The 24,928-nt window shown below is 49.0% G+C and overlaps 1 protein-coding gene across 7 annotated transcripts in view; it reads right to left on the bottom strand.

Moving 5' to 3' along the window:
* Positions 1 to 826: 826 nt before the first annotated feature.
* The window catches only part of nvy (CBFA2/RUNX1 partner transcriptional co-repressor nervy), a 161,423-nt gene continuing 137,321 nt past the window's right edge, over positions 827 to 24,928 (bottom strand). For 4 of the 7 annotated variants that reach the window (XM_077649498.1, XM_077649499.1, XM_077649496.1 and 1 more), the window contains 9 exons: positions 19,521 to 19,742; positions 18,541 to 18,653; positions 18,020 to 18,109; positions 15,899 to 16,083; positions 13,975 to 14,240; positions 13,351 to 13,415; positions 10,154 to 10,373; positions 8,797 to 8,987; positions 827 to 8,712 (listed from right to left, as the gene is read on the bottom strand). In XM_077649498.1, coding sequence (XP_077505624.1) covers positions 8,494 to 8,712; positions 8,797 to 8,987; positions 10,154 to 10,373; positions 13,351 to 13,415; positions 13,975 to 14,240; positions 15,899 to 16,083; positions 18,020 to 18,109; positions 18,541 to 18,653; positions 19,521 to 19,742 — 1,571 coding nt within the window. In that variant the 3' untranslated portion in view covers positions 827 to 8,493. The remainder of the gene's footprint in view (positions 8,713 to 8,796; positions 8,988 to 10,153; positions 10,374 to 13,350; positions 13,416 to 13,974; positions 14,241 to 15,898; positions 16,084 to 18,019; positions 18,110 to 18,540; positions 18,654 to 19,520; positions 19,743 to 24,928) is intronic. The other 3 variants (XM_077649500.1, XM_077649497.1, XR_013311307.1) reach the window with 2 other exon arrangements.

The raw sequence follows: 24,928 nt of genomic DNA, 5'->3' as shown, positions 1-24,928 counted from the left end.
ACCTTGCAGCACCTACGGATAGTCGTTAATTTGATAAATAAACATGATTTTTTCCACATCTTGTTTCTAAAATTCGGTTGAATGAAATTTTGGCACGCACATTTTAATAGTTTTGTCTCCTTTTGTTGTCTTCCTGTTTGTCAGCACAGTGAGGATGGACTAATTAGTGGCAGGATTAACGTTAAGGAGCCCAACTGCATGCAGCGTTGACTGCCAGAACGTATGGAGGACCGGGGATCCACGCTCGACAGCCTCACATGTCGTTTCTTAAACAGACGACAACTGCATGCATTTTTTTCCTCGGCAAAAATTAATATTTTGACATTTTGTTGCTTTGTTGACATTTGCTCGGCAGCAAAATGCGTATTTGGCGCTAAGAAATTTCGAGTAAATGCTGGGATATTTTTTTCCCGCCACTCGATTCAAACTCGTGACGTTTGATGATGACGCCTAATGCATTGAAGGCTCCGTGATCACCAACGGGAAATGATTGGCAGCATGGTTGTCAGTGTGGTGTAGCCTCTGAGACCCATGACGAGACTTCACTCGACGTCTTCGCAGTTCATGAAAACAGCACGCGATGGCGACACCTGTATCTCAGTTTTCGGCCTTTGTAGAGCACACAAAACCCCCGTTTGGGCGAAAACAGCCTCTCTGGCATAAACAAAGTTCAGTTTGTCGCCAATGACCCTTTAAAGCGCATCGAAACCCTGAAATGCAGCTGAGCCGTCGTGTTCATCAGCAGAAGACCTTATAGCCTATGTGAGGCAGCTCGATGGGCGCTAAGGTCTCACCGCGACGGAAAGAAGAGATAAAAGACGCATGTCGTGACTCTGGCCAGGGCACAATAGAAGCGTTTATTCATTTAAATTAGAGCGTCACATGTACACGGCTTCAACACAACGTCAGATATCGCCCTTGAAGCTTTCGGCGCCACCGCGACAAGGGTGATAATACGTATGCTGTATTTTACACGCAATAATCGCACGGCCGGTGCCAAAAAGGCACGGCGTCCCACGTAGGGTGACTCGATGTGATACGGACTCCCTCGTTACTCGTGTATGTGGACAGTTTTTTTTTTTTACACGCGGATGATTTCAGTCGAGCGATTGACAGCGTGGATGCACAAAGTTATACAACACAACTGGTGGAAATGTGGAGGCAAAAAGGAAAGAGGGAAAAAAAAGCATGGATATAAGAAGCAGACATAATCAGTTTACAGCACCAAGTGATAGGCTCGAGGTAGACGGCGCAAGCAAAGAAAAAGAAATAAATGTACAACGTGCGATCTGCAGAGGCCGTGTGGGTGGCGCTCTGAAAAACTCGAAATGTGGCACTGTGATTCACGGACTCGGAGAACGTTCTCTCAGTTCACCATGAGGTACTTGGAGAAATACACCACGAGGCACTCTGAAGGCTGTTCTCCGTGCATTTTTTTTTTTGGCGCTACGGGGGTGGGGTCAGCTCGGAATAGCCCCGAGGGGCAGGGTTCCCGAACGGGACAACACATAGAAGCAAACATCAACGCACATACATACTAGGCGCGCAGCCACTGGCGACATGAATTGACAAGGCGAGCCAAGCACTTGAGGGTCAATGCTTTGGTCGGGTGACTAAAACGCAAAAGACGAAATGAAAACCAAAATGAGCACCACGCGTGCGTCGAAATAGCGACTACACAATGTCAGCGAGCAAATACGTTCTCTTGTGGCTGTAATATGCGCGAGAAGAGGAAGCGTGTCTAGGTAACTCAGCATAAAATTTGCCTCGTTTTTTTTTTCCTTTTCAGAGTTTCAAAACTACGAAACTACGACGAGATTCTGGCGGCAGTGACTTTTACTTCCGTAACACTCGCACACAGAAGGGCTCGCGATTTCTTAGCCTAAGCCCTAGCTGCGTTTGACAAACTGGACCGACGCAGAGAGTGCGAAACGAAGACGCTGTCGCAAAGCCAGTCACTGCAAAAAACATAGCTGCTGCTGGTCAACTATCAGGGCTTGTAAAAATTCCGTCGACGAGACAAGCTGAGTTACAGACGGATTCGATTTTCAGGCAGCACTTAACGTGAAAACCTACACGCTGTAAAGGACGAGGCCAATACTGGAGCCACAGTGGAAATGTGGCGTCTCAAATATACGCAAGCAAAATTAGACTTAAAACATTCGAAACACCAAAAATTGTTTTGTTTTGTTCTATAACGGTGGAGTCCAGTACGCCCCTACTAGCTATAAAGGCAAGTTTTTTTTTCCTGCTTTTTTTTTTCTGCTCAAGGCTTGTGTGTGAGTGCGCTTGCATGTTTCGGAGGGCTGCAGCTACCGTTTCAGCAATGATGGATATGAAAATGAATTAAAAATATAAATCAAGAGAAGCTTTCATATCTACCTACGGACTTCCGTTAGCGCGTTGATTCGCCAACGTAAGCTGTTCTCTCGGATTCCGGCTATCGCAACCCGCATATCTGAGACACGATCCAACTATAAGACCTACGCAGCGAGTTTCGTTACCTGGCACGGAGACAATATTCACAGCAAACTGAAGCCACGCTAGCCTTTCAAGTACGCTGCATCTGCGCTATACGCGGAGCTTTGGGAACGCCCGAGCGACGCGCGAAACACTATTCATGGGCGACGCTGTAGTTTCCCCTTCTTGGCTGGCGGTTTTGATTCGGACGCGATCAGACGTGACTAGAAATCGGCGTCCGCAGTGCCAGTTTGGCGTACGGCGGCCGACCGGCTACAAGGGCAGGTGACTAGCACTGGGTGTTCCTTCCCGCAAGCAACGTTAAAGGCCTGGCTCGCTTCGCGTCGGAGGTGCGGCGCCACCGTCGAGGCACGGTGCACTCACATCCGATTACGCGTGAGCACAGTTTCTCGTGCAAAACAAAAACTCGGTTTGAACAATGCTAAGGGAGGGGATATAGCCTGCTGTTTCATGTGCCTGCTGCGGAACAGCTTAGAAGCTCTCTCTGGCTGTGGCATAAGAACCCGAGGTGTATTTATTAAAAAAAAAGAAAAAGCAGAAAAGCGTGTCACGGAACGAAAGTATCGGAGGAGGACAAAAAAAAAGTCGGAATAAATCCTTTCCAGCGAGTGTCGTGTATCACCTAGACAATGCGAAGCGACTAGAAACTGCAATGATGCGCGGAAACAAACATTCAGGTGACTGAAAATGTCTGTTGAATAATCGCTAAAAATAAAAGGCGCTGTTGCGAATGCGCTACTGCGACACGATGCTGGGGCAGCCGTTCTCCTCGATACCTTATTGTTAACGTTATTTTGAGCCTGAGTGCTACTGGCTGAATTTTCGTTGAGACGGAAATATGGAACGCTGCGTTGCAGTCAGAGTGAGCAAGCGATGCCCCGGAAGGCGATTTACGAAGTGACTAAGGTGGGGAGGAAGATAAGGGAGGGAGGACACTGGATTTTGTTTTTCCCCAACTCCAAGTACCGTAATTTTGACGCACGAAATCGCGCAGAAGAAATGAGACGAAAAGTAGGGACCGTTTAGCAATCAGCACGGAGAATTCAACACGCACTGCAGTGTAAACCATGTTTCGCATGACCCGGGTTTCGCATTACCGCTATTTTTACAATTTAGTATTGTGTGAAACGTGACACGTCTGGTCAGAATGAGAACGCGAAGAAGTAGCCGGCTGAGGAAGAATCGTTCCTCAACTTGCAGTGGGCACTGCCAGCGCTGCGACAATAAGGGGAAGGGATAGGTGAAGGTTCTGCGTCTCTCGCCCAGTTCGCCTGACGCAGAGCATCGACTAGTCTAGGCGTCATTCAGCGGTAGTCAAAGCCCGCTTCGTTCCATTTAAACTTCCGCATAGAACGGTGCAAGGGTGACACTTGCGCCCTGCTTAGAGAGAAACACTAGGCAAACGTAATCAGCCGATAGAGATGGGAGTTGTTTTTCTTCGAAACAGAAAAAACAGCTACGGCCTGCTGGAAACAAGGCGCCAAGCGTAGTTTTAAAAAACGCCCATCTTTGCGCAGCGAGGGTGAGCACAGAGATGCGGCCGCATGCCTCGTCTTTCATTCCGCACACAGTGAAGACTCGGATCCACAGGAAACATCGAGGGCACACGTCAACAACTACGGGTAGAAGAGTGAGCATCGCACGGTGCTTTACGCCAGCGCGAGTTTCGTATGTCTATGTGTATGTCTGTATACATGTGTATATATATAATATATTAGGCATTCCCTCCTTTCGCGTCGGCCAGGCGCGCATCCGCTCAAGACCTCGGGCGCTGCTCGCACCGGCGCGAAGCAGCGGCCGCGTCCCACAAGTGAAAGAAGTGCAGTTCGCAACGCCGCGCGGAGAAGGAGCCGCGCAGGCACACACACATGAGCGCCGACGACACGCGTGCGCGCACACCCGTCGGCAAGTCAGCTCCAGCTGGAGGCGGCCAAGCCTCAAGGAGAGCGGCGGCAGCGTGCCATGGAAGCGCCGTCGACTTCCACAGTAGACCGCCGTGCCCGAGGACGTCGTCTTCGAGCTCCAGCCGTCCGCAGGCCTGCCGAGTGCGCGCAGATCGAAAGTTTGGGAGGAGGCTTCCTGTGCTCATTTCTATCTCGAGTACGGTGGAGGAGCACGCACTATCACCGGTCGCGCTAGGGCGCAGACTGACTGGCGCATTTCCTGACGTCCCAGAGGAGCAGGCCGAGTACGGTGCTCTAGTTTTTGTACAGTTTTTTTCCCTCCTGCAAACAACTGCGTAAACAGCTCCTTCGAATAGTAGCCGGCGCGCTGCGCATTCTTCCCACCAGCGAAACGGGGAACACTCAATTGCACACCGCCGATGGCACACAGCGGCGTTTCAGCGTTAGCTAGAAGAACCAACTGCCTCTCAAGCACCATAAAAACTGCTGTACAGCACTGCGTCGCGCGTAGTTAACTCCAAAACTCGTAATGGCGAAAGCTATCGCATGTTCCGTGCACCATAGACCACGCATCTGGTCTCTGAAACCGACTGTTCCTGCTTGTCGCTGATTCGGCCTTGCGTAAATGGTTTTAAAAGCTGGTACTTCTCCAGGCTACTCAAGTAGAAGTGAACAAGAAAGCGTTTCAGAATCCAAAGTACATTACATTGACCTGAAAAGGCTTTCACAGGGTGCAGGAAGGTCGAATCTTACCGAAATATAACCTTCTGAAATGACCGCCATCACAGTAACCCGCTGTAGACATTTCTGTTAAAACATGTTAAAAGCCATGTAGCCAGTGATGTGCTTGTCTGAGAAACTGCATTCAAACTATTACAACCACTTATTTTTTCTTCATAACCCAGGGGCTCTAAAACATTCCCGAGTAACAGCAACTACTGCGTGGCTTTAACATGTCTTGCCAGAAAGTTTCCACTGAGACCGACTTCCGACCGACTGAGGCGCATGATGGCTTTAGTTGCCTATGTGCCATAAAACACAACACCATCCGGTCTGACTGTATGCATTCATCAGAGCTCCTGCGCTCACCTACGGTCAGCGAAATGTTAGCGTTAATATACGGTCAGCAAGGAATGCTCACCAACCTCGTCCTCACAGGAAGAGAAAGCAGAGATTCGTTCGCCCGATGTGTGCAGCCAATCGTCAGTGTATTTCATCTTGAAAATACGCCGAACAAAAGGTTGAAATACATGTCCTAAAATTATTTTCTCTCAGTTACACTGAACTGTGCCCCATATATTCTGGTCGTGTAACTAATTTTATTCAGCCCAGAATTAATAGCACAATGCTCATCACTGGCGACAGTGCTCATGAAGCACAAAAGCGCACACGCAATACTGCGCAAGCTATGCACGTGGCACTGACCTCAGGTCACTTCCATGTAGTTATCTCAAGTCTCACGCCCACGCTCAAGGGGCCTAGAACAGCAGCGCCTCCTGTAGAAACCCTATCGAACGCAAACACAAGGTTAAATAACGGCCAAAGTAGAGAAACTGTGCCGCCAGGCTTCGCCACCCGGGATTCCTTGACAATTTGGGAGCACACCTCCATAAAATGCCCACTGCAGAATCTGGGTTCCCAGCCTGCCTTGAACGTCCTCTAGGCTCCTTCTTAAGCAGGAAAAAAAAGCGACGTTTTCAAGCTTCCCACCAGGCGTTTTTTTTTTTTTTCCGACATGATTCCTCGCAAATTTTTACACACTGCTTACAGAGAGTATGGCGCAAAATGGCGTGCATCGGCTCCGAACAAGTTCGGTGTCAGGGCTGCTTTCTTCGCGTGTCGAATAGGAAGCGGAAATGTTTGCCCTGCAGCGAAACGCGCGTCTTATGGTGCAGGAAACTGGCGATGATGCTCGAACATGGCAATAAAATAATCATAGTATTGTGACAATGCGCCAGGAATCTCGAGGCCGACTAGAATACACACGCACACACACCAGAACAAAGCGTCGATGAACGTCTTCCCAGAGTCCATAGCCGAAGCCATCGCATGTTTCACGCAATACTATTTTTTTCTCAGAATATGGATTCCGGATTACAAGCAAACTGAAAGAGGAAACTGTCTTTTACAACTCTAACAACAGCAACATGTGTCCTCTCAAGTTGCGCCAACCATCGAACAACGTTTCGCGATTCATTTCATAGTGGTCTGGACTAGATGGAGCGAATAAAAGAAAAAGTTTGAAAAGAGTGCACTATTGCGCACCTGCTTTAATTCAATGTAGAGAGCAGTGACCCAGTGGGTAGTGATGATTTATCTACCCGAAAACAGCTGTAATACTCTTATAATTACCACCTCTCTTCTAATTACCACCTCCTATGGCGAGGATGGACATCTTAAGCTTAATTAAGATCTTAGGCTGAAAATAAAACTGTATCACAACGACCATACTCTCACTTTATTTAGAAGACAACCAAGGAGATTAATATGGTTGTTGTGGAGTTCCTTGTATGAACATGGTAGTCAACGAAGGATGCTGAAAATGTCGCACATAAAAAGTTACAAAAATGTCTACAAGGTTTAGAAGCAGGACGAATGCGAAAGGTATTAGCGAGTGCGCAGCAAAAGAAGAAACGAAGGTGAAAAGGCAACAACTTGCGAAGTCGTTGGCGGGCCGCAGTGTATATAGGGCTGCAACAAAAACGTGCTCTTTAAAGGTTCCTGAAAGCATCTGTAACAATCATGGCTGTGTTTTGACTAGCTTTCCTGTTTTTCATGACGTAGATGTATTCCGGAACATGCAGACGGGGACGAGCGGGTGTGATAACGAACCTTGCTCCCAGCTCCGCATTCACAATAACACGTTCCCCGGCGTCCGCTTTCCCATTTGGCTCGTGTGTATCACTGCAAACAGGTGAAATGTACAGACAACTAGCGACGAATGCGGCATACTTTGGATAAACATGCACCCAGATCGTCATGAACGAGAGAGCGATCCCTGTACCGAAAGCGGCCCGGGCGCCAACGGCCGCTGGCCGAGCAGGGTGCGGGGACGAGGGCCCACAAACCCCTTTCGGCACAGCTGGCGGGAGACCAGTCGCCAAACACGCCGCGACCAAGGCTGTCCTCAACAGTTCGTGGTTCACGATCGTTGACGTGGGGAGGGCCGCACGATGATGCAAGGCAGACTCCGGCTAAACTGCCTTCTCCAGTTCTCTTGGATTGGTAGTAGCGATGTAGACGAGGGACACGTTGGCTGTCAGTCGCGCTTGGTGCTTCGCGACGATAGCACTGGAAACCCATCCACTGGTCGAGCGGCAGTTCGGCGCATGTTTCCACAATTTCACCTTTTTTGTTGAATAGTAGTGTCGATGATGACAATTGGGTGATCTCAACAGCTGCATTTAACACTTGTCATAGCTCCTCGAAACAAAATGTACTTGCTTGAGGCCATTTTCATCGCGACAGCCGCGGTCAGCATAGCAGTGTTACAGTAAAGGTTATGAGCGGTTTGATCTCAAAGAAGAAGAAAGACCACTTTGAAATGCCACAACTGTTGCAGCATACTCGGTGTGCTTCCAAGGACACAAGGCCCTGAAAATGAGATTCAGCAGACGTGGCGCACTGGGGGCACTGAGTTTCCCGCAGCATCGACACTGCCACCAAGCAGAACGTCCCTCTGCATTGCGCTGACTTCGTAGCACTCCGGCGAAGTGAGGAAAACAATGTGGTAGTGTTTAAATGAATAGAAGCAAGGGCAAAGGCGTCCTTAGTTTGCCAACGTATACGAAGAATGGCAGAAAGGGTCACCAATCTGCGAGCGCTGCAGAGTCTTTTGCTCTTTCCTGCGGCGTTGGCGGCGGTCACAGGTGTATATAGAGCGCAGTTAATAGAACCGTGGACAGCCGGAGCCCCCTTTCTAGTCTCTACTCTGCTGAAGAGCGGGCACATAAAAACTACACTCCACACGAGATTCGCCAGGCGCGCTCTTTCGAATCCACGCGTCCATGACTGGGCTCCTCAGCGCGTGTCCCACTGGCGTCTTGGGTATGACAGCTCGCTCGGAGCTGCGTCGAACGGGGGAAGATGGTGCGGGTGACCGGCGAGGTTAGTGGCGGGCATCCACCTTGCCTTCTAGCCTGCGAGGAGGCGTGGGGCTGCGTTTGCCGACGGGGCCACCGCTGCTGCTGGGGCTGGAGGACGGCTGGCCGCACACCCGGTGGTGATTCTCCCAGTCCTTGTGCTGGCAGAAAGCGCCGCAGTAGCGGGCCACGTTGCAGCCACTGCACGTCTCGTTGGCCTTCCGTCCGCAGTTCCAGCAGTTCTGCTTTAAGGGGGCGAGACACGAGGGGACCAGGTCAAAGAACACATTCGCGGTCCCATGCGCACGCGGCGTTCGGCGGAGGCTCACCTCGGTGGAGTCCTCCTGGTGGTTGACAGCAGCCAGCGCCTCCTCGGCGGCCTGGCGTCGCGCCTCGCCCAGCAGCCGCTCCATTTTGGTGCGCTCGGCTGCCACAAGCTCGCTGGCCTTGGACTCGGCGGCGGACACGGCCTTCTGCAGCTCGGCTACCGCCTGCCGCTTCACCTCGTTCACCGCCTCCTCTGCGTGCGCGCGACGGCAGAAAGCGCTCTGTTCAGCGCCAAGTAGAGTCTTACCGCCTTTATGTGACGTCTTTCCCGCCGAACCTAAGTGCTAGCGCAATGAATGGCCGTCGCGATGCTAGCGAGAAACCGGCACATCTAGTCACGTAGCATCATGATTGCTTTCTTTCTCTTATAGTGAGCACCAAACACGCCAAGCTGACCTGTTTTACTAATGTTTATTAGCCGAGCCGAGACATGCTTTTACGTTCAAAGCATACGTTGCGTACAATATCGATGAAAACAAAGGAACGACCAACACCACTGCAGTTCTTCACAGTTTTTCCGACGCTCCATTCACACTCTGGTTTGCTGCGGCAAACGCGAACGAGTTGCCCGGCAATATTCGTGTTTTCGCTGCAGAACGAGGCGGCACGCGCTACGCCTATCGGAGCGATTTTACCGATGTGGGGCGGGAAAAAGTCGCTTGTTTCTAGCGCCTCAACTCGCATCATTTTACAGCTCTGGAAGGTCTGCCAGTGGCCTCGATTAGCTTTTCCAAATTAAAGATTAGAACAGGACAACAAACGTACTCCCCGAATAGCAGCATGGTTTTGTTTTCCAAAGTCAATGTGGCATTCTGACTAACTTATCGCGCAGGCTATTTGCATCTGGGGACACCAATGCCGGGCATGAACGAAGTACCGAAATAATGATGTGCACGCAGACATGTCGCCTTCCGCACGACCAGCGGATACCAGGATCGTCACACGCGCCTTTTACCTCGTAATGTTCAAGCGATGGAAACGTTGAAAAGTGTATGAACGTTTCTGCAACGACCGTGGCCACTCTCTCAAAAACGCTGCATTAGCGGCAAATGTCTGGTGCCTCGCAATCCCGTAATTTGTAAGTAGCTCCGCAGTGATGCGCAGCCGTCCTTTATAGCGATACTTCGGACATCGTCGTTTGAAAGAAGCCAAGTCGTCGGCCAACGATAGTCGTTTTTTTTTTTTAAGGCACCGGTGTGAGCTCTTGCGCTAGACATAACACTGCCACTCCTTCAGCAATGGAGCGCAATATGCCTCCGGCATTGCGCTCTTGCCACAACTGTCGCAGATAAGGAATAAGATGGCATGAGACCTGTAAGTCCGTGTAATGCATAAGATCGTCGCGCTCACGCGGCTCACCTGCACGGCGTCGGACCTCGGAGACCCTGTCGATCTCGGCAGCCGACTTGTAGTGGGCCATGAGGTCCCGCTTTTTGAGGTCGTAATCGACGTCCAGGTGGCGCCGGCTTCCCGTCCACACGGACGCCGAGAAGTCGGGTCGCTCCGCCTGACTGCGGTGCTGCAGAATGGCGATGGCCCGCTTCGTCTTCTCCACCATGCCCAGTATGCAGTTGAGCATCTGCACACCCGACAGCCCGCCAGAAAATGTAATGTCGGCAAGTCCACGACAACCGCGCTCGCTTTACGGTCCTCGCGTGGCTGTGGTCACGGCAGGGATATACGATCACATCCCAGGGACAGGATAGCTTGGCCTTGGCTGGGGAACTATAGAAAAAACCCGTAATTGTTATACTGAATGGATATAAAATTCCCGAGGAATGGCAACTGGTCGCTTATTATTTCGCGCCACTGCAAAAATCTTCCGGCACAAGCACTAAACTAGCACTCGTGGTTAAAGACCTACCGTTGGGCTACAATTAGCGGTTAATGCTCTTCATTTGTTCATAGAAGGGGACACAGGGGACCAAGTAGATGGGCAGGACACACACCTAACGCACTCAGCGCGGTTTGCCTATTGGTGATTTGCACGAAATCGACGCCCCGCTGCGGCGGCGCCGCGAGCTAGGTCACGAAGGATCGGCGTGCGCGGAGGGTGTTTCGCCAGTATATTCAGACGTTGCTGTTACAGTTTTGCGGAAAAAATACATTTTAAAAGCGCTGTTGCATGGCTCTTTGCACGATAACGCGATAGAAAAGCCTCTGAGCGTCATGGCGTGATTTTTGTCGTGCCGGCAATATATACAAAGAGCATTGGAACAGGCCATTTTCACACTGCAGTGGAACGCTTGCGGGGCCGTGAAAACGCAGTTCCTATCGTGAACTCAGCCTACATTTCAAAGTGGGAGAAGGCCTTCCTGGACTAGAAGGTCCTATGTAAATACATGACGCCATCTGTTATGAATCATCGCTGAGCACACATGACTGACGGGCACATTTCAAGCGGGATGAGTTTTGTGCAGCACGGCCTCTGTAATCGCGGGCCTCATTACGGCATGCATGTATGCTGGTATGGTGCTTTGTTACCCACAGAGAGTGGGGCAAGGCTGATGTAATGATCTGATTCGAATTCCTTAAAAAATAAGCATAAATAAAAACAAATTTAAAGCCATCTTCTTTATATCATCATTTCAGCACTTAATCGCCCCGTGACCCCCGATGTCTCTGCAACAAGACAGACCGGTGGGTGGCAAGAATAGAATAGAATCTGACGAAAAGAATTTTACGAGGTCATTGAGGTATAGAAAATAAATAAATCATAGCGGCCTTACATTAACTGCATGCGCCTTCCATCCACTGCTTACGGACAAATTTCGAACACGAGGAGCGGTTAATTGCTCCGAGAAGACAGAGCACAGAAAAAGGCGACCTCCTTGTTCTCGCTTTCTAGTCTGCATGCACGATTATCAGTATATTTTAATATTTAAAGATTCGCATGGCTGATAAAATTCATAAGTGCCAGAGGGCGCAGTTTATGATAAAACTCAAGCAACAGTGACTCCGCTCCGCTTTCACGCGGGCTGTTTTCAAACGCCAGACAGCTATTTTTTGTTTATCTTTCGTTTATTTCTTTTCCGCTCTCGACCAAAAAGCGTGTTTCGCTCGCACGAGGTCGCACAAAAAAGCGCGAGTTTGTCGCTAAATCTTAAATCAAGAGCTATGCTACCAAGCCTGCATGACTCCAGGAGCAGTCCGCCACAACTCTGCCACATATTGGATGCCTTGAGGCGCCCGCACTATACCGTGAAACTCGCCAATACTGCAGGATACGTGCTCGAATTTCCCCATCGCTGCCAGTATCTGCACTATTGGTCATATTACTACTTCAACGCCATCAAAGTTTAATGCTCGCTCGCTGTAAACACCTGAGTACAGAGCGCTGACCAAGCGAGACTGACACGCGGAGCACAGGTGGTGAAATTTGAAAGCCCCTGTCGATCTATCTTGTCTGCATGGCTAGCATCAAAACGGCGCCATTTAGGGCGCAAGCAGCTATGGTCTCGTTTCGCTTCCTTTGCTGCAAAGCGTAGTACACCTAGACAACAGTGCTCTTCTTCCCAAATATGATCGGCTGTGCACACGAAATGACTTGTGACTATAAAGGCATGGTTAAACAAACTGTTGCACTGTGCCAAAGATAGCATAATATAACAAAAAGTTGTTGACTGACAGTGGTTATAATAGGAAGATTTTCTATTTATATTTTAATTACCATGATCCTGCATTAGGATAAATTATTCCACCTTCTGTCGACTGCAAATACATATCGCGATGGAATTAAAAACCAGTACAACACCAAAAGAAGCATGTAACATTTCTTATTCTGATATTATATCGGAATTGTGAACGCACTTGCATTTTTCTCCAGCGATCCACGAAAACAATAATCGCTGTGATCGCATATGGCACGGCCAAAGGGCGCCTGCTATTGGTCGTTGCCATGGTTCAGCAGGGCTAAACATCGCAGGTGCTTTCCTTAATGTGCTACAACTTCCTAATCAAACATTGTCTTCTATCACGTATACAGTAATATAGTGGATTCAATAAATATGCATGCTTAATTAGCGCGCAACAAAGTTCTCATTTTATGCCACAACCACGGTCAGAAATGCGTCTGCTTCAAAGCCGTCGCTGGTACAAGTCTCCTTTAGCGCTAGCTTTATTGTCCGAATAATGAACGAAAGCTTCTATACACCAGTGAGCGCTGGAATAAAGACTTGAATGTGAAGGTGAAAGCATAAAAAAATACCGCACGCATGAACACAGGCGATGACCACTGTCAATGTTTACAGAAGCATTGTGGGAATTGCGCATGAGTGAACTTATGTGACCGCACTACCGATCGTTGATTACATACTAAGCGGATAAAATACTTTCAAAAACAAATTACGAAATCAGCATATACGCGGTGAGGCATTTAAAAGGCATTCAGAATTATGTTTTTTTTAATTCACATGCCTTCCAATGAGGAAATACGCTCGCAGCAGACAGTTGGAAGAAAAAATAAAATCTGGCTAGAAAAGTGCGAAATCTCTCTTGTTTCCCTGCCTCGGACACACTGCTGCCAGAACGTTTAAGCGTGAAGAAAAGATACGCACGGTGTTGATGTTCTTCCACTCGTCTTCCATGTCCCGTTCCTCGGGGTAGTCCCTGTGCAGCATCCCTGCGCAGGTCAAAAAGAAAAAAAGGTCAAAAGGGAGACAATCGCCGGACGCGGCTTATCGCGACCAATCCGCAACAACGGCGTATCGTGAAAGCACAGGCGACCTGTAACGGTGAACTGCAAGCGCGGTTTATTAAACATGACGGCAGTTTCCTTCATCAAACAAAGCTGGCATTTGCATCTATAGCATCAGCATGTTCGATCTCGGCAAACATTTGGGATATCTCGGCTCAAAATAAAGAATAGAAAAAGAGATCAATAAAGAAATGCGGCCTCATAGTAGGCAAGAGCTTTGTAAAAGGAAAATGCTAGCAGTTGCCCCGCTAGCCCACAATTTCGGGAATTTTTCCTCCCCGTGCAGCTTCTTATCTCCGCTTGGTCCGCATTCACAACGCATGGCAGAGGTCGCTCGCCAGATGGCAACGCCGGTATCTCAACGGCAGCCGCGCAGGCTAGGCTTCTCTGTCGGGGCCTGCCACCGCCGAATGGGCGGCCACCGAGTTGTGCGGTGAAGCGGAAGCCCGCTGACTCGAGAAGGCGCCCGGCGGGGGTCACGTACCGTAGCAGGGTCTGTAGAAGTCCCTGTCGAGCCGGTCGTAGCGGTCGTACCGGTCCCTGAAGAGCGGCGCCGAGCTGTCCTCGAAGCGGAAGGCGGCCGGAGGCGGGTGCGCCGCGTGGCCACCCACCCCGGGGCTCAGCCGCGCCGCTCCGGGGCTGCTGGAGAGTGGCTGGTGGCGCTTGGCCGCCGGGGGACCGCCTTCGTCCAGGGCCACCGCTGCGCCGGCGGCGACCGCGGATGCCGCGTGGCCGTTCTCCTTCGGCCGGCTGCGGAGAGACAAGCCCAGGGTCAGAGCCTGCGCTCTAAGGCTACTGCGCACAGTTTGTGAGCCATCGGACGAGGCCCCGTGGACGCGACACATTGGGCCGGGACTCTGTGACTTCACTGCGACCAGGGACAGATCCCTCTTTTTTTTTTCAATCCTGCTCGTCGGTGTCTTTGCGCAGCACCACAATACCTGCCTGCCGGTCCATGCCGCTTTGGCTGAATGGTTCGGACTAAGTGGTAAAGCACCGCCTAGCACGTTGGCTCCCGATGAAAACATAGACGGCGCTTAACCTGTGCGCTTAAGATTACAACGCGACAGCATCTTGTCGAACGCTGCTCAGTGGTGTAGAGGTAGCGTGCCCAGGTAGCCACACAAAGGACAGCCATTGGATTCCGCGTGACCGCCTTTTTTTTTTTCCTTTTAAGCTAATCTGCTTTGCTTTTCATGTCAACACTCTGTCGACCAATGGCGCTTTTTCAAGACACGGCCGACTTTTCTCGAGAACGGGGCCTTTAATGCTATCGCGTAATCCTTCGTAATCCATTTTGTATTTATTGATTTGAATCTGCTTCCAGCGGGTGGTGCTCCGTGGTTGGCCCTTTGTGGACAGGTGACACCTGTGAAGTCAACATCATCTCGACCGATCAGGGAACTTCGTGGCGGGGTTTTGGTGGGACGACAGCTCTACATGCCATCGCATTGAAAGGTCTACGTTACGCAGCCAACAATCCTATAGGCGCAGCGAAAGTGCTGGCGCCTACAGGATGAGATTAGTACTTAAGGCGGGAGATTCCTAACAAGGGCGCGTCCGTTGGTGCTCCGGTTGCAGTGGGAAAATTTAGAAGCCGGCGTTGGCGAACAGTCACTTGAAACCTATCGACGTACTTGATGCGGCCAACTGCGAGGCAGAAGGCTTTGAGCTCCCGATAGGAACGGAATTCGTCAGAAAGGGAGTGAAACGTAACAAACACTACCATCCCTACTTCGTTCAACGATTCAACGTATGCACCTCTCTATGAGCACCTTGCGGAAATGGATATCTGCAGCTGCAGCAGTTGTGCAACCAGCATTGCACGTCTATCTGCACTGCTCCTGCTTAATTTATATATATATATATATATATATATATATATATATATATATATATATATATATATATATAATTTTCTTTATTAAGCGATTTATTAATCTAAGTAATATTATCCCACTGATAAGCACAACACATTAAATAATAATAGTAATAATAATAATAATAACGTTCCCCTATGCACCTTGGTTTCGGTGACTGTTGGCTCCCTTCATAAGTTTGTCAAACGGGCCCCTCATTTACGTTTTCTATATATATATATATATATATATATATATATATATATATATATATATATATATATATATATATATATATATATATATATATATATATATATATATATATCTTGAAGAAGTGGGGGTCTGTTTGCAAAAAAAAAGTACCGGCGTCTGTTACTGGCCTGAAAAAGCTCATCCGTCACGTTTTGTATAGTCGTTTTCTCTGCACAGCAGCTAAGCCGTCGGTGAAGCCGAATAACAACAAAAAAATTCTCGCTGACGCATCCACTTTGCCACTTGGTTCAGGACAGAGATGAAGTCAACAAAGCCCCCGGGTCGACTGCTCACCCGTCCGGGGGCGTCCTCCGCTTGAGGGGGGCGCCCTCCTTGGCGTCCGGCTGAAAGATCTCGAACGGCTCGCCGCCCGGCTGGTCCAGCACTAGCTGCTCGTGCTGGCGAAGGTATTGCGCGGGGCTCTGCTTGGCGGCTCGCGCGTAGTGCACCAGCTCCGTCTGCAGCAGCGGAAGGTGCGACTGCGCCCACAAGCAGCCCGCTCAGGTGAGCCGCTCTCGACAACGGTCCGCGTGCGCGGCAGTTGAGTGCTCTCCAACCGCCACCGATTTAAACGCTTCAGATGTAAGCTTTCCGTTTCTCAGTCGCCACGAAAGATGTGTCGATAGCGCATGCTTTAACATGAGGCTCGATCGCTCGCATGAACAGTAAAAACAGAAATAAGGTTGTCAGCGTTGCGAGCTGACAACTGAAGCAAGGTGTCGCGAAGGTGTTTGTGCAGGGTGTCTTAAGTATATAGGAAACAACTGATTTAACATTAATTAAACCGAACTTTTTAATGTTCTCGCGCACTGCCAAGCATTTAGTCTTCGAAGTGCCCTATGAAAAAAAAATTACAACCGAAAATCTTTGCAATTCCAAGCTTTCCGGCGGTCAAAGCAAAATGAACACAACGCTGGGAAAGTAGTTGTCCCCGCGCGCCGACAACGTATGGCTAAGGGCACGTATTTACCCGGCAAGCTCTTCTCGCTTCGATGCAACGCTTCAACTGTGGACTTTAATTTCGCGCACGCGAGCAATATGAAACTTCCCAATTATGCTTTATCTTTGGTTGTACTATAATGAAATGTTATGTCCCAACCTTCTTCAAAAATTTGCAGTCAATATCACATAATTAATCTAAATTAATTAACCTAAACGGATAACTTAAACAGCGAGATGCTCGAAACAATCACCGAGGAGAAAGCATGTGAGGGCGGCAGGGTTGCACAGTATACAGTTTGCACACGTCGTAAGGCGCTCCGCACTCGATCATTCTTCAACTTATGGTACCGAGCATTTTGTTGGACCTAACTTTAGCTATTTTTGATGTTTGCAGCAACGGGTGGATCGTTTCTTTCTTCACAAACACATATAACAGTGATAACAAAGTTTTGTGAGTGATGGCCGGCCAAGCAACAAACGCCACTGAGCAATACACATCTTCAATCGCAAGCTAACAATAGGCAGACACATAAATGACGTCATACACGCAGATGAGTTCCAAAGAGGTTGAAGACCTTGCGCAAACGGCAGTCCGTTTAGTACACATGGCTTTTGTTTAGTGCAAGGAAAAATAGTGAACTTTGCGCATTCGCGTACGCGTCTGCTTTCCTTGAAGAAGCTGCGCTCCTTGCAAAATGTAAATGAAACTATTTTTCTTATAAGCGCGCTAACTTCCACAGGAGCTGCAGTGGGGTATCCGTCGAAAAGCGCACTACCTGTACCGTTTGTGCGTATATTCGTGAGCGTGAACATAATTTTAGAACAGGAAATAAAAAAAACGGTGGTTAGTCTTAAAAAAGGGGGGGGGGGGGGGGGGGCATACGGGCTGCGATACTTGTGCACGTCTAGTGTGGGGGTTATTTACGAACAAAGAGCTCAACTGGCCGTCAGTACACACGTATTTACACGCTCGGACTACGTACACAGGGCCACAACATCCCGTGAGTCGTCCTAACAGCTTGGGCGCTGATAAGCGCCTTAGGAACGTACTCCATCAACCGCTTACAACACCCTCCAGTATTTTTTTTTGTATCTTCAGCAGAGCGGTGACGCGAAAACCGTAAGCCGCTGTGACGCAACAATGCAGACGTTTCACAGTGCGCCCACGCAAACTGGTACCTGACTGGTGGAAAACAGGGAGCGCTTAATAATCGCCCAAAAAGGTAGGCTGCGCTTGCTCGAGACTTTATTGCAATGAAGGCGGCAATCGCTTTCTAATGAAAACACACAAATTGCGGCGTCAAATGGAGATATTATTACGCATATGAATGTTTATGAAAGACTTTATGTTTGCTTTAAGTGCTGCATAAAAAAAAAACCATCGCGGCAGCAACTTCGATAAAGGAGCAGTGATCTGAGCACACAGCGTGCGGTCATCTAAAATGCGAGAAGCGAGCCAAGGACAAAAGTTACCTTGAGGAACGGAACCACAAAGGGACGAAGTGGGTAGTTTGTGATGTCTTGGATGCTGTGATGAAAGTCTTCGATGGATATCGTGGAGCTCTGCCGGAGAATGCAAGAACAGCGTGTTTACCACATGCACGAAGTGCACAGAAGGCCGCGATATGATCTCGGGCTCATTGGAAGGTAAACGTAAAGGCTAGGTCTCGCCGAAAAGAACGCGACTGGCCATCAAGAACTTCTTATCTACGCTCCGAGGCATGAAGGCGAATTACGTTGTCGCTAAGTGTGCACAAATTTAAAGCACCTTTTTTGCGAGAAAAAATCTTTTCCTTCAGTAGCAGTGACCAGGGGAAAAAAATTTCAGGCTATTGTATGAGGCGCGATGATGAAATGAGAACAGGATGTAGAAAACAGCCTAAAACGGACGTGCCGCGTTCAAAACCGCAATCATTCACATGTTTCCAATGGACAAGGTAAACGCTTAAACGGTTTAGTGCATGGCTCGAGAGTTCCAAGCGCACTTCACTTACGACAAGTCCCATGATGAGTCCATGAACCCGCTCCCCTACGTCCGGTGAAACATCGCTCGCAAACTGCTGCAGAGTGGTCAGGAACCTTTTCACTTTGCTCAGCTGCCGTGCCCCTGGACAAAAAAAAATAGAAGGTATTATCCACGCTCGCCACGGTTCATCGCTCGCTTGCTCCCCCTCCTCTCTCTTTCCTTATCATATTTATTAATATTAATAACCCGGAGAGGACCAGGGCTGTGCTTAACCTGGAATGCCTTTGGGTGAACGAGGCTCGATTTCATGCTCAGTGAACGCAACCTCTTTACTCCGCGCACAAACCCGACGCGCTCACGCGTCCGGAAAAGCACTCGAGTCGCGACGCGGGCGATTGAAAGAACAGCAGCACTCCCCCTACTCTGTACCAGAGCTATCAAGACGTACATACAATCAGGCCATGCTCAAAGTTCAAACACTGTACACAATGTTTCAACTTTGAACATGGCGTGAGTCATGTCATTCTAAACTAGAACACACATGCTATGTTGGAGTATTAGATAAGTTGCTTGTCACGTGCCACAGCATTGCTGCGCGCTTTTAGGCGTGCCGTAAAGGTGGGCTCCGGACTAATTCCGACCACCTGGAGTTCTTTCGCATGCACCGGATTATCTCCGTACAGGAGCATTTCTTGCGTTTCGCCTCCATAGAAACGCAGCGAGCGTGGAGAACTCGCGAGCTCGGGCTGAGCAGCCGAACGCCTCAACCACCGAGCCACCACGGAGGGCAACAGGCGTCTTTCTGAAAGTGACCGAAAAGAACCGCTCAGAAACCAGCGATTCCCGACATAAATTCCATGCGCGAAGGCGCAACTGCGGCACACGCAGACGGGGCGAACCGCAGCGCTCATGAAGAGAAAGCTCCGAGCCGGCTCGTGTGTGCTGGTGCGCACGTGCAGCGCGCCTGTCACCCGAAGCGTTGCACTCGGGATTTATGGGCGCACTTACCGAGCACGACGCCAGATGGGGCTTCCACGAGGCCGCTGACCGAAGCGATGTTGGCGGTGCCACCGGACACGTTGGATGCAGCCGTCGACGAAGAGACGCCCGTGGAACCGGACCCGTGGTTCGAGTCAGACGGCGGCGAGAGCGACCTCACGGCCGCTGGGTTTGGGCAAACCGGCACCGGGTTGCCAGCGTTGCAGGGCGGCGAATGAGCTCCGTTTACGCCTGAGAAACAGCGGGAAGTCAGCGCCAAGGTCGCAGCCCTCTCCCCCAACGTCTTCCTCTCCGTTTTTTTCTTTTTTTTTTTCAGTAACGACGACGAAAGCCACAATGAGAACAACAATAATAATAAATATATCAGTCCTTGCTTGCGTGTAACCATACTGGAAATAGTGAAGCCTCCGGATGGGTTATGTGGCAGTACCCAACGCCAGGGGCTGTGTTCAGAGTCGCATAGTCACACAGAGTCACACTCACAGTTTACATACGCTTGCTCCTTTAAAACGGAATGCACGTACAACTTGGAACACATTGAAAGGCAATACGCGGTTCTGGCGAATTGATAATACAAGTAAGAATAACGAGAAACAAACCGTTGCGGCGTTTCTCTTCGACAGCAGGCAGCATGTACCGACGAAGGGTATTCAAGACAGGAGTAAAGACAACCGTTGGCTCACAAATTGACGAGTGTGCAAATGCAGCTGTCAGTAAAACTAAACGCGCCTGTGCTCACGCACCTGGGCTGCCTCGGTGTATCTGACCGTGAACACGGCAGAGCTCCTATCGCCCTAGAGTTTTAGCATAGCTCTGTTCACCTTCGCGAGGCAACTCTTGCGCATGCGCATTTCTGAGAAAATTATTGCGCACTGCACGCACTACATATGCGCAGAGTTTATCGGCGAAACTTATAGACCCTTTCACTGTTCACAGCTTGATTGAGCGCTCGTGCGTGTTGGAGTGCGCATGCGCAATAGATGCCTGTTTGAAATTCGCCAGTCAGAACGCTCCTGGCGCAGTCCAGTGGTAACATGGCCGCGCTCAAAAAGGCAAATGTGAAAAGCTCTATAGACAGTTCTGATTGCACCGGATGTCACGAGCTCCCATGTTGGACATCAAGATAGGTAACATACCGCAAGAGAATCCTTACGAGCACTTGTAATCTAGAAACGATAACCCCGTCTGGAACGAGAGAGCTGTTGACTTCGTCTCTGTAAAGAGTGAGACAGGACGCCTTTATTCAGGCAGGAGCAAATCCATCCCACAATGGATGCCTGTGTGCGGCTTCATCACCGGTTCTGCAGACATCGGTAATCAGGTCAGCTGCCCATCACAAGTGACAATTTAGGCAACTAACTAGCTGCATGGACACTTTAGTCTTGCAACTCGCAACACCGCTACTTAGGGCGACACTTGGGGCACTATTTGACGACTGCACAAATAATCAAATTTTTATGACACCACTCCGTGTCACCATCTATATACACTGCGATCCCGACAATAAAACGCCGTGGGGCGTCATGCGAAGTAAAATTAAGGAAAGCCGTCTTGTTATCTTTATCGTAGCTGTCGCCGTCGCAGAATGTGTGAACGAGCATGTGTCTTTCTGGTTTCAGTAAAGGCTGCATGTTTCTTAGGAGCACGTAACACCGTGCCCAGCACTTCTCACCACTCGCCAGTGCCACTTGCCAGTGACCTTATCACGAGTCATAGACCAATTAAAACCCTGACCCAAGGCTGCTGCCAAACAGGGCGTTAGCTCTCTATCATTCATTCTCACAGAGAGTTTTCATTGAACGTGACCACAGAGTAGTCGGGGTTTTCGCGTTACTTTTTCCTTTGTTTTTGTTTGTTTTTTCGAGGGGGGGGGGGTGCTCTGGGTAGAAAGACAAGCGGATTGGTGAATGCCACAGTCAGAGAAAATGAGGGATTATCTTTCTCGCTCAGGCATCCTGCGATGCCAACAGAGATATTTCCTAACGCTCATAACTAATTTCGAGAACGCCAGAAGCCTGAAGGAACGAAAGCAGGCAAGACGCACTCCGAGTTCTACGTGCCCAATCATTAGTCTGTGTGCTGATGAGTTGCACAGACGCGGGTTTTCGATATCAGGAATGCTTCGTTATACCCGAATTCGTTCAATGCAGGTTCCAGTGTACTTGTTTACTTCGATGCCCCGCAATTTTCAGCGCATACGGAGACGACAGCATAACGAATAGAAGACTAATTATGCTGCTGCAAACTTTGTGGAGGTACAGCTGTAATAGAAGCAGGCGAAAACAAGAATTCCTCAAATAAGCTGCAGCGCGCGCCTTGCCCCTCTGTACGCTACTTCTGTCCCAAGTTTGAGTTAAATGTACTATTACAATAATTTAATGATTCATGTTAGTTTTCACGCCGCAACCTATGAGTTCACGCACGTTCGACATTTCATGCTACGCGCGATCTTTTTGATGTACGATGCGCCTTGAATTTGTCGTTTGCGCTGTAGATCATCATCATAATCATCAGCCTGACTACTACACCCACTGCAGGGCAAAGACCTCTTCAATGCCTCTCTAATTAACGCTGTCCTTTGCCAGTTGCGCCCGCCGTATGTCTGCGAACTTCTTAATCTCACCCCCCCCCCCCCCCCCCACCTAAGCCTTCTGCCGCTCCCTGCTACACTTTCTTTCTCTTGGAATCCACTCCGTTACCCTTAAGGACCAGCGGTTATCTTGCCTTCGCATTACATGCCCTGCCCAAGCCCATTTCTTCCTCTTGATTTAGGATGTCGTTATCATGGGTTTGTTCTCTCACCCACTCTGCCCGCTGCCGGTATCTTAACATTACACCTATCATTTTTATTTCCATGGCTCGCTGCGTTGTCCCTAACTTAAGTTGAGCCCTTTTCGTTACCCTCCACGTTTCTGCCCCATAGGTGAGTACCGGCAAGATACAGCTACGGTATATTTTTCTCTTGAGTGTTATTGGTAAACTGCCATTCATGACCTGATAGACACCGCCATATGCGCTCCACCCATTCTTATTTTTTCAGTTATTTCCCTCTCATGATCCGGATCAGCGGTCGCTATATATCTGACCTAAGTAGACATATTCCTTTACCACTTCCAGCACCTCGTTACTAATTGTGAACTGCTGTTCCCTTGCTAGACTGTTGAACATTACTTTGGTCTTCTGCATGTTAATTTTTAGATCCAGATATCACACACAAAAACTGTCTGCTTGAAAGTGTGTGCCAGTGGGTTGGTGGATAGGTCCTCTCCCACCTGCCCTCTCCAATGAGCTAAATATTGTTCGTTACAGTGGTGCTGACGAAATACACAAAATGCGTGCTATGCTATGCTGCACTCGCCCGGGCAAAAAACAAACAAACAAGACTACTGATAGCGCTAAAGTGTGGCATGACAATAGAGACAGCGCCAGTCACACGCATGTGTTGTCTCCAGCTTTCCCACCACGTCCCTTTCGAAACGCATCGCCCTGTTCCCTCCTTTTTCGGCCGTGCACAGCAGTAAGCCGATAAGTCCCTTCCGAGCTTCTTCTGAGGCCGGGGTTAATGCTCCGAAATATAAACAGTGTAACAAGGCAAAAAGGGAGAAAAGAGAAAAGAAAATAAACCCGCATCTCCTTGTATCGTGGAAATAGCACTAAAGCAACGCAGTCGCTCTGCGCATAACGGTCAAATGGCACGTTGCTCGGGGCTCACTCTTGAGGTCAGTCCGGAGCAAAGCTAGCCACAGGAGCTGGAAAGCTTCCCTCCGCCGACAAATTAGGTGCGAGTGCGTATACACAGCTGATGCTTCGGTCTGGTGCGCGAGCGGCGCCTGTTGAAACGAGGCGCTCGAAACACGCGCAACTGGCGCTTATACATTCTAGCGCTCGCAGTGGGAAAATGTCATTTTCCACGGTGAAAACTTACGCTACAAGAAACAGCTGTCGTAGCTTTAAAAAGGAAAAAAAAAGAGAGAGGAAAAGAAAGAGCTGACTGCTTTTGCCCTTATCCACGATCGCTCCGAAGTGAGGTTCTGTCGCGGTTCGGAGCTCGGCACAAAAGGCTCCAAAGAACAGCTGTGCAACCTCTCCTGTGACTCGTGAGTCGTGAAAGAACGACGGCTTTTGAGAACAATTGGACAGACTGATTCGAAGGCCGTGATGTTGCATAGCTTTCGCGATTTGGAGAAAAGAAGCGGTGACGGCAAAAACGACCCAGCAAAGCGCTGTTATATCAACAGTCGTGCCCTGGCAACAAGGCATAGCCTTATTGATGTGTCGCGCATATTTATTGCAAGGGGTAATAAAGTCAAGGGGTCGGCTTTGAGGCGCACTCTAAAGGAGGACTTCGAACTAATTTCGATCGTCGGGCGCTAACTTTAACGTGCATCGAAATATCAGCAGACGACTTCGATGTATCGAAATGTGGGCGCTGCGGCCGGAATTAAGCCCGCACTCTCACAGTGAGCAGCAAAGCGCTGGAGCCACTGAGCCAACCGAGCGGGCCAACCGAGGTCACTTTCGCCCTTGATACAGCGCGAAGGTACACAAAGGCCAGTTAGCCGGAAGGACCAACGTAATCGGTCAATAGAAGGTTTAGAATTCGAAAAGAAATTCTGCTGTCGAGAACAAGCCACAGCCGCAAGGTTCATGAGTTGACCACTCAGCAGTCACACGACACTACTTTCCAGCAGCAATCACATAAAATTAAACCATATCTGTTGATTTCTGCCTCAGGTTAAAAGGAATTGCACAGTGGATTTGCAGAAAAAAGTTGCCGGCCGCAGCTTGACAATTCCGCTGCTCCTTTTCACTCAGCAGCGGCTCGAAAGCATAGCTTTATACGAAAGCCTCAAAGTTTACAACCGCACCGTTTTGCAGGAAAGGACGCAAATATAGAACTTTGTAACGATTTAAGCGTCGAATTTGCTCAGCAACCAACAGCAAAAGCTTCACACTGTAGCATACAAAGTGCGTAAAGGAATGTGATCAAAGTGAAGGGATCAAAATTAAAACTTTATATATGATTAATAATAGAGGAATGTTGTATTAGAAATGTTCTCTGCCTAAACTTAAACTGGGTGTACGTATACACTGCCCATGTTCCGCATGCCTTTTAATCTAACCGAATTTCCGGACGTCTAAGCAAGTTTACGTTATATATATATATATATATATATATATATATATATATATATATATATATATATATATATATATATATATATATATATATATATATATATATATATATATATATATATATATATATATATATATATATATATATATACATACATTCTGTGAAATGTAAGTACTCTGAAGACAAGCAGACGTTGCTGCACCCCGTACCAAGTGACAGCAGTTTAAATGGGGAAGGAGTATGCGACAGCCCCTAAAAAGGCCAGGCTCAGAGTCGA

This window comes from Amblyomma americanum, chromosome 1, assembly GCF_052857255.1.
Source record: "Amblyomma americanum isolate KBUSLIRL-KWMA chromosome 1, ASM5285725v1, whole genome shotgun sequence".
In the NCBI taxonomy this organism is placed as follows: domain Eukaryota; kingdom Metazoa; phylum Arthropoda; class Arachnida; order Ixodida; family Ixodidae; genus Amblyomma; species Amblyomma americanum.
This window is presented reverse-complemented; position numbering and strand designations above follow the sequence as displayed.